This window comes from Megascapheus bottae, chromosome 25 (genome assembly GCF_031878675.1).
Source record: "Megascapheus bottae isolate mThoBot1 chromosome 25, mThoBot2.hap1, whole genome shotgun sequence".
In the NCBI taxonomy this organism is placed as follows: Eukaryota; Metazoa; Chordata; class Mammalia; order Rodentia; family Geomyidae; genus Megascapheus; species Megascapheus bottae.
Genome location: NC_143533.1, coordinates 9312204 through 9325642, shown reverse-complemented (window position 1 = coordinate 9325642; position 13439 = coordinate 9312204). Strand labels below are relative to the sequence as shown.

General features: G+C 48.2%; 1 protein-coding gene and 1 long non-coding RNA gene across 3 annotated transcripts in view; both read right to left on the bottom strand.

Moving 5' to 3' along the window:
* Positions 1–1834: 1834 nt before the first annotated feature.
* On the bottom strand, positions 1835–6144 carry LOC150046357 (uncharacterized). Its single transcript, XR_016539605.1, has 3 exons — positions 5997–6144; positions 4118–4248; positions 1835–1915 (listed from the first exon to the last, which is right to left on the bottom strand). It is a non-coding gene; the product is annotated as an uncharacterized LOC150046357 (long non-coding RNA).
* A 5211-nt stretch (positions 6145–11355) lies between these two features.
* Rbpms2 (RNA binding protein, mRNA processing factor 2) overlaps positions 11356–13439 on the bottom strand; it is a 29177-nt gene continuing 27093 nt past the window's right edge. Inside the window, exons 7-8 of one of the 2 annotated variants that reach the window (XM_090357744.1) lie at positions 13154–13223; positions 11356–12960 (exon numbers count right to left, since the gene is read on the bottom strand). In XM_090357744.1, coding sequence (XP_090213870.1) covers positions 13161–13223 — 63 coding nt within the window. In that variant the 3' untranslated portion in view covers positions 11356–12960; positions 13154–13160. The remainder of the gene's footprint in view (positions 12961–13153; positions 13224–13439) is intronic. The other variant, XM_090357745.1, reaches the window with a different exon arrangement.

Genomic DNA, 13439 nt, shown 5'->3' with positions numbered 1-13439 from the left:
GGCACACACCAACAGATGAATGCAAGGCCCTGTGCTCAACCTCAGAGCGAAAAAGCTCCAAAGCCCAAGGAACAAATGCAGCCTGCAGACACATTCCATGTCTGACCAACAAAATGGAAGCTGGGTGCCAGTGCTTCATGCCTATAATCCAAGCCAGTCAGAAGGCTGAGATCTAAATCACATTACAACCTTTTTTCTTTTTCTTTTCTTTTTTTTAGTAGGTTATTGGAGGTAAGAGTCTCACAGGGCCAGGAATGTGGACTAGTAGTAGAGTGCTTGCCTAGCATGCGCAAAGACCTAAGTTCCATTCCTCATTACCACATAAACAGAAAAGGCCAGAAGTGGCCCAGTGGCATGGATGAAGACCCAGGTTGGATTCCTCGGTACCACATACACAAAAAAACCAGAGGTGGTGCTGTGGCTCAAGTGGTAGAACACAAGCCTTGAGGAAAGCCCAAGGGCAGTGCTCAGGCCCTGAGTTCAGTCCCCAGGACTGGCAAAAAAAAAAAAAAAAAAAAAAAAAAGACATGTACTAGTCATGTGCCAGTGGCTCACACCTGTAATTCTAGCGACTCAGGACAATGAGATCTGAGGACATCAGTTTGAAGCCAGCCCAGACAGTAAAGTCCAAAAGACTCTTATTTCAAATAAACTAGTCAGAAAAAGCAGGAAATGGAGCTGTGGCTCAAATGGCAGAGTGCTAGCCTTGAGTAAGAGAACCAACCTCAGGGAGAGTGACCAGGCCTCAAGTTCAAGCCCCAAGACTGGCAAAAAAAAAAAAAAGAAAAAAGAAAAGACAAGCTTGGTGAGGATACCTGAATCCAGCTAAACAGAAGATCGAGGATGGAAGTAGAAGGGTTCTGGTCTGAAATCAGTTCAGGCAAAAAGAGAGACTCTACCTAAAAATAAAAATAGGCTGGGAGTTTGGCCTAGTGGTAGAGTGCTTGCCTAGCATGCACGAAGACCCAGGTTCGATTCCTCGGTATCACATATATAGAAAAAGCCAGAAGTGTGTTATGGCTCAAGTGGCAGAATGCTAGCTTTGAGGAAAAAGGCCAAGGATAGTGCTTAGGCCCTGAGTTCAAGCCCCAAGGCTGGCCAAAAATAATAATAATAATAAATAAAAATTAAAAAAATAAAGCCAAAATGGCTGGAGACATGGAAAGCACAAAGCCCTGAATTCAAATCCCAATACTGGGCCTAAAGTGTAGCCTATGGTACAGTGCTTGCCTAGTATGCATGAAACCCTGGGTTTGATTCCTCAGTACCACATACACAGAAAACGCCAGAAGTGGTACTTGTGGTTCAAGTGGTAGAGTGCCAGCCTTGAGAAAGATTAAGGAGAGTACCTAGGCCCTGAGTTTAAGCCTCAGGACTGGCCAAAATCTACCTCCCCACCCCACACACCCAACAAATCTCAATACCACCAAAAAAAAAAAAATCAACAATAAAACCACCACATTTCTCCATTGATCAAACTCCCATTAGAACAAGCTTGGCTCATCCATCACGCCACAGTCTGCACCATTTCCCTCTGTCCCCAGCAATGTGGCTGAAGATGCACCCCTGTGATAGATGCATTGTTTTCTGTGCCCTTGTCAAGGTCAGAAGAAGTCAGTTTCCAGAGTTAGGCATATCCGTTTGAAAACACAGATAAGGATCCGTGCTCTCCCACCACCTCCCACATTTAATGTCACTCTCACAGCACAGTGGGCCAAGTCACCACTCCCTTTTGCTCAGCCAGCCAATCCCAGCTGCCAGGTGCAAAGCAGTAATAATAAGTCTAGAGCCACTCCCAGCCCCACGCTGCCACTGACCTGAGCTTAGGTGTTCTCTCAGGAGTCAGGCAACATGTCCATGTGACAATACATGTGCTCTGAGGGAATTCATGCCCAACTAAAACCCCAGGTCATCTCTAAGGAAGTGGAGAGAGAGAAAGAGGGTGAAGGTTCCACTCCCATCTATAAAGCTCTAATGTTATATAAGGAAACTGTAATCCTGCATAGTTAAAATAAACAAGCTCATATTTGTAATCCCTAATCCTAACTATTGAGGAGGATGAGATTTGAGGATCATGGTTCAAATCCAATCCGGGCAAGAAAGTCTGTGAGGCTATTAAACACCACAAACAACAAGGCTCGTACCTATAATCCTTGTTACTCAAGAGGCTGAGATCTGAGGATCACAGTTCGGAGCCAGGCCAGGCATGAAAACTGGGAATGGTACGGGGATGAACATGATAGAATACTAGAATTAAGTGAAAAAGCTCAGAGATAGCACCTGAGCCCTGGTCAAGCCCCATTGGGGGGAAAAAGTTGCCATTCTGAGTTTCCAACTCTCATTTCCTACATGGACAGAAAATGTTTCTCCCTACTTAAACTTGTTTTCCTAAAACAAATCCTTGCTCAGCAAATTTTCAAAAATAAACAAGCAAACAAAAATCATGCATTCTGGCTCAAGTGGTACAGAACCTGCCTAGCCAAATTCTAGTTTTGAGTAATAACAACAATGTACTCCTATGAAATTTAAAATTTCATGTGACAGCCAGAAGTTTGGCTTGGTGGTTGAGTGCTTGCCTAGCATGCATGAAGACCCTGGTTCGATTCCTCAGTACCACATACATAGAAAAAGACAGAAATAGAGGGGTGTTGTGGCTCACACCTGTAATCTTAGCTGCTCAGGAGGCTGAGATCTGAGGATCGTGTTCAAAGCCAGTCTCAGGTACTAAAGACTGTGAGACTCTTAGCTCCAATTAACCACTAGAAAACCGATAGTAATGCTGTGTCTCCAGCAGTAATGTGGTAGCGTTAAACCTTGAGCTGAAGAGCCCAGGGGTAGGGTGGTAGCCTTGAGCTGATGAGTTCAGGGACAGTGCCCAGGCCCAGAATTCAAGCCCCATGACAAACAAACAAACAAAAAAGCCAGTGCTGTGGCTCAAGTGGTAGAGTGCTAGTTTTGAGAGAGCCCAAGAGCAGTGCTCAGGCCCTGAGTTCAAGCTCTAGGTCTAGCAAAAAAAATTTTCTTTTCATGTGAATTTTGTTTTCCACCAACTTTAAATACTTAAAAAAGGTGCATTTGTGGTGTGACAGAACCCGTCTGGCATGTGTCCGTGGGATCTAAGCAGCAAGATTTGGTGCCATCAACTATTTTCAAAACATGTAAATAAGCTCTTCATTAGCACAGGGAAGTTTGCATCCCTTTTTCCCATTAAACTTGTAGTCTCTTTCCACTCCTCACCTCCTAATGTAACAAACAGTTTGTGATTAAAATACCTTTTGTCTGTATGTATGCTAGAGCCCTGGACCTTGAACGCAGGGTCTGGGCATTGTTCCTGAACATTTTTGTTCAAAGCTGGTACTATGCCAGGCAGAGCTTTGAATTAGAATTCTCAGATCTTAGCCTCCTGGATAGCTAGGATTGCTAACATTAAATTTAAAAAAAAATCTTTGTGAAGACTTTTTTTTTTGCCAGTCTTGGGCTTGAGCTCAGGGCCTGAGCACTGTCCTTGGACTTTCTCAAGGCTAGAGCTCTACCACTTGAGCCTCAGCACCACTTCTGGCTTTTTTCTATACATGTGGTACCAAGGAATTGAACCCGGGTCTTTGTGCATGCTAGCCAAGCATTTTAACCACTAGGCCAAACTCCTGGCCCAGACTTTTTTTTTTTGCCAGTTCTAGGGCTTGAACTTAAGGCCTGGGCAGTGTCCCTAGCTTCTTTTGCTCAGGGATAGCACTCTATCACTTGAGCCACAGTGCCACTTCAGGCTTTTTGTGTGTGTATGTAGTACTGAGGAATCGAACTCATGCATGCCAGGCAAGCACTCTACCACTAAGCCACATCCCAGACCCTGTGAGGACTCTTGACATGATTCTTAGCAGATTTGGCCAGGACAGAACAGAGCAGGACTGCATGGGGGACGCAGGAAAGAGTAGAATGGGTAGAAAGGTTACAGACAAAATCCACCCAGACAGATGCTCCTAAGCTCCACAGATGAGGCAAGGAGTACCTACCAGCAGGAAAGGCAGGCCACACTGCATTCCCAGGGGGCAACCCCAGCTGCTTCAAGCCCACACACAGTTCTGCAGAACTCACACCTTTGCTAGTTTTCAACACTCACGTGTGCCCCCTATAGGCCCCTGGCGGCACTGCGGACACATCCTTGAAAGCCCAATTCTGATCTTTCCTCAGCGGCCCAGCGTGAGTGAAGGGAAGAGGCTTTTGGTGCCTAGCCCCTGGCACAAAAGCTGGCTGTGGAAAAAGAAAGGAACAGCTGGGCCACAGTAGCACAAATCTGTAATCTCAGCATTTGGGAGGCCAAGGTAGGGGACTACAAAGTAAAGAAGAACAAACCATATGTGTATATAGTTTAGAGACTGAGCACTTAGGCAAAATTTTTGACCCTAGATTCACTGCACAACATGAAATCTTAAAAAAGTGTTTTTGTTTGTATATTTATTTAGCTTTTTTTTTTTTTAGTGGAGAGTTGAATCCAGGAAGTCAATGTAGTTTAGAAAACATCATACTACTTGAGTTAGATGCACCAGCCCTCCAAGGCATGTTTGGAGTTTTGTTGTTTCTTGGTATTTTGTTTAACTCAAGGCTAGGCAAGCACTCTACCATTTGAGCCATGCCAGGCCCTCAAGCCCTTGAAATCGCATACAATGGCTCTGATTCTTTTTGTTGTTATTGTTGTTAGTTTCCAACATCCTAAATCAGGAATTTTCACACTTAAAAATAAATCTTAATGTCCAGTTTCTCTAGAAAAATTAAAAGCATTAAGGGTCATACCCTACCGAGTAGCAGCTGGCAGGAGCTGGGGCCAGCATCATAAGGTCAGCAGATCTGGGCTGGCTTTGAACCTGGATCCTCAGATCTCAGCCTCCTGAGTAGCTTTGCTTTCTTGAATGGCACTCTCCATTTGAGACACAACTTCATCCCAACTTTTGGCTGGTTATTTTGGAGACAGCCTTGCAGATTCTTCTACTCTATGAATCTTGGTCCTCCTGACCCCAGCTCCTGATCAGCTGGGATTAGGGGCATGAAACACTTGTGCCTGGCGAGGGTGTGTGTAATTCTTAATGAAGCTGAGCATTTTATGATAGAGAATAAGAACAGAAATACCAGGACAGCTCTTGAATTACCACCAGAACATTCTATTACACATCAGGATAAGCAAGCCACTGCCTTAAAACAGCTCACCATCTCTTCAGTTCAGGCAGTGCCCATCGCTTTCACTAGACAGGAGTTTTCATGGAGGCTGGGTTCCCATAAGGACACATATCTTATAATATACATCTCACAAGTGAAGGGGCAGCCAGGCACACCTGAAATCCCAACTACTCAGGAAGCTGAAGTCTGAGGATCACAGTTTGAAATCAGCTTGGGCAGAGACTCTTAATTCCAATTAACCCGTTATGGCTCAAGTAAGAATGTGAGATCCTGACTTCAAGCCCCAGTATACACACACACACACACACACACACACACTCATGAAGCCACCCAGAGTTAGGCATGTGTTAACAAGGTACCATCTAGTTCCCAGGACTCTGCTGAAGAGCAACATGGCCTAAAAGCTTCAGATCTGGGTGGGGACCAGCATAATTGCAAGGTCAACAGCGCTGGCTGTGCTGCATGACAAGAGTGGCAGCTAGGAGTAACTCAACTAAGGCCCACTTGCACTCGACTTTTTTGCTCAAGTCTGGCATTCTACCTATTGAGCCACTCTTCTTTTCTGTTGCTAAACTGGAGAACTGGAGATAAAAGACTCTCAAGATTTGTTTGTACAGGATGGCTTCAAATTATGATCCTCCGAGTTCAGCCTCCTGAGTATCTAGGATTACAGGTGTGAGCCACCCATGTCTGGCCATCCCCAGATTTTTTCATAGTAAAGTTTTATCAGCAAAGGAATCCACTTTCAGTAGGCTGAAAGCCCATCATCTCTCGCAGGAGAATACAGATTATTTTGCTCCAGGATAAGTTTTTAGTCTAATACTCACTTTTGTGGTCTAATATCAGTAGTTTAGCTTCCTGTCTAGCAGGAAACCTCCAGGTATTCTGGGAGTGGTCATGAAGGTCGGCCTGCTGGCCTCTGCCTCTCAGGATATCCGTTAAGAGTCTGGATACCCAGACACACAGCCCAGAATCAATGGACCATGGAGCAGCCACAGAGAGCAGTTTATCCTAAAGGCAAAATTAAAAAGACAGAAAGACAGACAATAATAAAACATTTTTAAAAGGAAAATACCTAAAATCCGTCCTCATGTTCAGCCACTAGGGGGCGCCCCAGCCCATGGCACAGGCGGCTCCTGGGTGGAGGGAGACCTCATCAAAGCTTTCTTGTCAGAGCTGGGCAAACACCTCAAGTTGACCTTCACAGGGTCGCAGAGGGGTGAGCAGCGGGGCGCAGGGGGCTGGGGGTGGGGAGGGGTAAGACCAAAGGGACAATAATGGGCCTTGGTCGGGCCACAGAGATTGCCTAGGGCTGTGAGGAAAAGAGTCCTGGAGTGAATCTTCACCACAGGCTTCCTGTTGAGGATGAAGATGCTGCCCTGGGCTCCTGGGAGCCTGCACACTGACCAGCCAATGTCTTGACCTAAAGACACAGGGAAGAAGATGTTAAAGCCAAGTGAGACGAGACCTGAATGTCTCACCCTGGCTGGGAGCCCACAAAACTCTAGGGAAGAAAAACTGGGACAATTCACATCTGGATCTGTGGACGGCAGATTTCCCCTCCTCCCTTTCCTACCTCCCCTCCCCCAAGTCCTGAAGCTTGAATTCAGGGCCTGGGTTCGATCCCTGAGCCTCTCTTTGTGCTCAAGGCTGGCACCCTACCACTTGAGCCACAGTTCAACTCTTGGGTTTTGAGTCGTTCATTGAAGATAAGTGTCTCATAGGAACTTTTCTACTCAGGCTGGCTTGGAACTGCTATCCTCAGATAAGCTTCCTGAGGAACTAGGAGGACAGATATGAGCCACTGGCACCCAGCAAGATTCTTTGTCAGTCATGGGGCTTGACCCTGGGCCTGGGCGCTGTCCCTGAGCTCTTCAGCTCAAGGCTAGCGCTCTACTATTGAGTCACAGAGCCACTTATGGCTTTCTGGTGGTTCACTGCAGATAAGAGTATCACGAACTCACACGCCCGGGCTGGCTTTGAACCACAATCCTCGGATCGGATCGCAACCTCTGAGGATTACACATGCCAGCTACCAGTGCCCAACCTGCCATTGTTCTTCTGACCTGGAGGAAGGAAAAGAGAAACTGCCTTTCTCCCCATACCTGCACTAAGCTAGGCTCCTGTAGAGGAGGAAGATGCTACACAGTGTTGTTAGGGGTCCCCCCCCCAAAAAAAAAAAAAAAAAAAAAAAACCAACCATGAGAGGATATGAAGCGGTGAGCTGTAAGGTTCTTATCTAGGGGTGACAGAGCCCGGCGCTTGGTGCTCTGGCTTGATTCACCCTGGTCAAATGACATTGGCTGTTCTGAATTAGTTTCCTATCCAGGAGTAGAAATGAGTGATCCCACAGTCTTATGTTATGGGGCAGTGAAGAGGGAGTGGGGGGGACTAAAAAAACCAAACCAAGGGGCTGGGAGTCTGGCCTCGTGGTAGAGTGCTTGCCTAGCATGCCCAAAGATCTGAGTTTGATTCCTCGGTACCACAAGGACAGTGCTCAGGCTCTGACTTCAAGCCCTAAGACGGGTGAAACAAAACACCTCAAGTTATCTACCTTAAGGAAAACTACCTGTTCAGTTAGCATTATGACCAAGTCATCTTTCAAGTGCTACAGTCAGACACAAGCAACAGGATGGAACAGGAGTTGAACCTCTTCTCTCAGTGGGATCTTTTTAACTTGTTTCTATAGCTACCAAAACTAAAAACAAACAACTCTTGTCTCATAGGGCTTTCTTTCATAGTAATCATGAAAGCCGGTTTATGTGGATTCTCTCGCAAAGTCTGAAACACACAGAAACGTATTGCTCCTGCTAGGTCAGGATTCTGGGGTCCTAGGTGGTTTGGTAACAAGGCTAGTTAGAGCTGGGGCATGGCTCAGTGGTGAACAGTAATTACTACCAAGTGGATGTAAAGTCAAGGATTGAACCTCCGCACCCATCCTACCCCCAAAGCTAAAGGGTGAAAGGTCAGTCTAGTATAAGGTTGTCTGAGACCTTATAAAATATTCTTTTATGATTTTTGAGCCTCAAAAATACTCAAGAGGGGCCAGGAGTTTGGCCTAGTGGTTAAAGTGCTTGCCTAGCATGCACGAATACCCGGGTTCGATTCCTCAGTACCACATACATAGAAAAAAGCTGGAAGTGGTGCTGAGGCTCAAGTGGTAGAGCTCTAGCCTTGAGAAAGTCCAAGGACAGTGCTCAGGCCCTGAGCTCAAGCCCAGGACTGGCAAAAAAAAAAAAACAAAAAAAAAACCTCAAGATTCCTGGGCCTTTGAGCCCAGGCCATATGAGATTTAGTGCCAGACCCCAGTGTCTCACACTTGTAATCCCAGCTACTCAGGGGAATGATTTGAGGATCTGGGTTTGAAGCCAGACAGAAAAGTCTGTGATATTCTTTTTTTTTTTTTTTGGTTGTGGGACTTGAATTCTGGCCTGGCTGCTATCCCTAAGCTCTTCAGGTCAAAGCTACCACACTATTCCTGGAGCCACACCACCACTTCAGGTTTTCTGGTGATTAGAGATAAGTGTCTCAAGGACGCTGGCGCTGTGTAGCTCACACCTGTAATCCTAGCTACCGGAGGCTGAGATCTGAGGATCAAGGTTCAAAGCCAGTCGGGCACAAAAGGACTTTTTTTTTTTTTGCCAGTCCTGGCTTGGGCTCAGGGCCTGAGCACCGTCCCTGGATTTTCTCAAGGCTAGGGCTCTACCAGATGAGCCACAGCACCACTTCTGGCTTTTTGCTACGTATGTGGTACTAAGGAATCGAACCTGGGTCTTCGTGCATGCTAGGCAAGCACTCTACCACTAGGCCAAACTGCCAGCCCAGGACCTCAGACTCTTATCTTCAATTAACCTCCAGAAAACGGGACGTAGGGCTTGGCTCAAGGGTAGGGTGGTAGCCTCGAGCTCAGGGACAATGTCCAGGCCCAGGGGTAGGATAGTAGCCTTGAGCTGAAGAACTCAGGGACAACACCCAGGCCTAGAGTTCAAGCCCATGACCCACCAAAAAAAAAAAAAAGTCTCTCAGACTTTTTAGTGCCCAGGCTGGCTTTGAACTGAGATCCTTCTGTGATACTCTTATCTCCAATTAACTACTAGAAGAGCTGGAAGTGGAAGTGTGCCTGAAGTGATAGAGCATGTAGAGGGAAAAAGCTTAGGGACAGCACCTAGGCCTTGAGTTCAAGTTCCAGAACTGGCACCAAAATAAACAACAAATCATCCAGTGACTGATTCATTGAAGAACCAAAGCATGTAATCAACATCATTTCTTAGTAAAAAGGAAAGAAGGAAGAAAATGTGTTTTTAAGTTAGACATAGGATATACCTATGCTAGGGATAGGGTACATGCTTTCAGTCCCAGCACAGGGGACACAGGTGGGTATAGGGGGACACAGGAAGATGGCTGAGACAAGCCTGGACTACTCTTGACACCAACCCCTAGGAATTAAAAAAAAAAAAAATTAAACTTAATCGGTGAATACCTGTGTTTATATATACTTTTATGCTATCATTAACCCTTCTGATAATTCTAGGAGAGAAGGAAGTCACAAAAAAGGAAATGAAGTGACAAAGCCCCAGGCTTCTGTGGAATGGAATTACCATTTCTCATCTCTCAGGCTCCTGAACTGTGCCATTTTCTCTACTGAAGACCAGGGCAGCTGGGATACAAGCTGTGGGCTGGAAAGGTCTTGCAGCATCAACAGTCCTAACTCCTGAGGAACTACAGAGACTCCCTGCACAGGATCCAAATGACCAGATACAGCCATTAGGGGGCAGAGTGTGGCCTAAGGAAAGGACTGCAGGCAGCTGGCCAAGAGTTCTTTAGTCCAGGCTTGGGAAGTGGAGGGAGAGGCTGTTGAGCCTGTAGGGCCTGTGTGGGTGGACCAGGAGGCAGGAACATGAGTGACACATGTAGCAACCATTGTCACCACTGTCCTCTTGGCTTTAAGTTCCCCATCTGTAAAATGGAACCAGAGACAAATCTGGGGAAGAAGTGCTTTCTCCTGGATGACTGCGCTACTGGCAGGAATCACAGGAGGCCAGCTTTTGTCTCACCTGGCTTCAAATTCATCCTCCCGTCTCTACCCAGAAAGTAGCTGGGATTATAGGTATGTACCACCATACCAGGCAGAACTCAACTGCTATAGACCCCAGCCTTTCCTGTGCCCTCACTAGAAAGTCCTTCAACTCTGGGCACCTCATCAACTCCAGTCACTCTAAGGGTGACTACCTGAGGCTTGTCCACACAGGTTCTGCCCCAAGCAAAGCCCCCAGCGGGGCTGGAGCGCCCCCTCTGCACTGGTGGCAGTGCTTCCCTCCCAGGGCCAGCCCTCTCTTTCAAGGTCCAGGCCTAGGCCCTGCTCAGTAAAGCGTGAAGGACGCCTTCAGGGAAGCCACAGACACAGGGGCCTTTAAATTATGGAGCAGCTTCCATAGCCCCTCTCAGAAAAGCCCAGGCTCTTCAGCTAAATAATTCACCACTTCAGGAAGACCCAGTGGTTCTGGATACCGCAGAAGTAGGTCAGGTTCAGGCTAGCCCTGGGCTGCGGGCTGCAGGACTCAGCCCCAGCTGTACTATGGGCTTGCTTTTGGCCAGTGTGGTGAGGACTAGATAGGAAAGAGCCAACAACCTCTTACTGGCACAAATGCTACCGACTCCTCTCCCTGCCCTCCTTGCAATCCTGGGCCTCCTGGTAAACCACGGTCTGCCACCCAAAGGTCCCATGCTAGCTCATCTGGTTGCATATCAGGCTCGAGTCTATGACAGCTGACTGTAAGTAGCCAGCAGCAAATATCTCAGATCCTGGCTGCTCGTACAGGGCCCCAGTAAAGAAAGGGGAGAGATGGGAAATGGAGAGGGATATCTGAGTTACCCAAGGTGCATGTGACACAGTAGCCTGGACCCATGAAGGCCAATGGAGCTTTGCTCAGGGGAAGACTGGAAGGGAAGGACTTGAACCTGCAGCGTGAGCAAGCAAAGCAGGCCAGGTGTGAATGGGGTGGCAGGGGAGCACAGAGCAGCATTCCCAGGGGGCCATGGACAAAGCAGACAGAACACCTCAGCTGGGCGCTACCACCCTGTGGTAGGAGATGGAAACGGTTGTAAGCCATCTCATAGATGAGGAACAGGATTCACCGGGCAGCTATGAGCTGATCTTGCCCAGGCCACCTGAGCCCTTGGCTCAGCCTTGGTGACCTCCAGCACATGTGAGCCTCTTCCAGGAAGCAGATGCCACCAACGACAAGATTCCAGGGCCCTCTCTCCCCAACACAGCCCAGCAAGACGCGCACCAATGCTAGCCAAAAGATGGGGGAGCCTAGCACCTCAAACTTCAGTCCTTTCCTACTAGAGGCCTGGAGAAAACCACAGACCAGCAAGGACAAAGCCAAATCAAGGAAAGCACACAGAATAGAGGTCCCCCCCCCTCAGCTTTACCTGAGGGGTGATTCTGAGTGCGCGCAGTCTCAGTCTGTACCCTCAGAACCCTAAGAACGAGGAGGTGAACTACTCCTGACAGACACGGGCCCAACTGTTTGAGCCAGGCACTTGTTCCTGAGCTAACTGAAAAAGCAAGGAGAGGGAAGCAAGATGGGCGCCGCCATGCTTCCCAGCAGTCCTTGCACTCAGTCCCCATCCCGCGGAAGGTAGAAGCAAAGGTCAAAGAAAAGTCACTTTGGTTGTTTTTTTTTTTTTAATTTTTATTTTGCAATTCATATATTATCCAGTTTCACATTCTCTCAGGATCAGCAATTACAACAACAGCCGCCCTGTCTCCCAAGTCTGTTGGTCAGGTAGTCAGAACCACCGCTAAAGGCAAAGCCCTGACAGGCTTACAAAAGAAAACAAAAATTGCACAATTCCTGCTTCATTTCATCTTTCTTAAACCAACGCCTGACACGAAGGCCCACTGATGAAGAAAGAAAGAAAAAAAAAAAAAAAACAACAACCAACAAACCTTTTTTTTCTTCTACAGGCTGCAAACTAAACATTAAACTTATCCGACAGGGCGAAACGAGGTCTCTTCAATAATTAACGGTACACACGAAAAAGTCCTTTATGATGCATAAATATTTTGTTACACAGGGTACAAAAATACTTCTCACGTTTTGGTTGGTGGTCTGGGGAGAAGCGTGGCCGGGGTGGGCACACTGGGTGTGGGGTTGGTGGATGGTGGAGGGGGAGTTTGCTTACAGTGGCTGGCCTCAGACAAGGCACAGAAAGGTGCACACTGTGTACCTGTTGGGGGTGGGAGAGGTGTGGAGCCTGGGTCTGTGGGAGAGACCGTGTGGGCGTTGGACCCTCAGTGGAGAAGTGGCCACAGGACTCAGGGTGGGTCTTGAGGCCGGGTGTGGAAAAGGACCAGGCGGGATGAACCCTGAATGCAGGGCCCTGTTGCTGTGGCGACAGTGTGGGGACAGAGTGTGCACTCGCATATACACAAAGTTTAAGTATCTTAAAGCTGTGCCGGAAAACATGCAAAATTAAATGCCGCATTCCCTCGAGGGGAGGGCGGTGGAAGGAAGTCAGGCCAGACTGGGTCCCAGGGGAGGCCTCTGAGCAGGGTCTAGGGTGGCCCAGCCAGAAGTCCCCCAGCCATCCTGGAAGGTGTTGAGCCAGGCTTTGGGGTGGGGCAGAGCAGGGCTGAGGAGTGGGGGGGTCCACGGAGGCAGGCTTAAGATTCACAGTGTCGGCAGGGCAGCAGCAGCTGCACACAAGCTGTGGGGAAGGGAAACCAGGGCCCCGCTCAGGCCCCACCACACAGTCCCAGAACCAACTCCCTGGTGACAAGACCTAGACAGGGGGAAGAGAGGTGGCCATGAGTGATGGAGTAGGAGTGGGGGCATGAGGGAGTCTCAGAAGAGGGAGGAGAAGGGAAGAACCAGCCAGCCCTGGACTGCCTAGCACTGCAAACTCACTGACAGAGGGACTTGGATAGAGGGAGAAGCCACAGCCTGGGACCCAGGCCTCTGGGGCCAGCACTTACCAGAAAACTAACAGAACTGGCGGTACTTCCATCCTTGCTGGGCAGTATCCGAGGAGGGGTACCAGCGCACCTGCAAGGCAAGCCGACGTCAGGAGCCACATGGGACCCTTCTCTCTCAACACACTGGTACTATGGTGCCCGTTATCACTGACCACCTGACAAGGCTTGAGTCAGGAACCTCTAAGGGCCAGGCCCCTCCTCCTGCAAAAAGGAAAGCACACTTGCCTGCCTCCTCCACAGCAGAGGCTCAGAGAGAGTCATGGAGACATCGCCACTCCACGGAGCA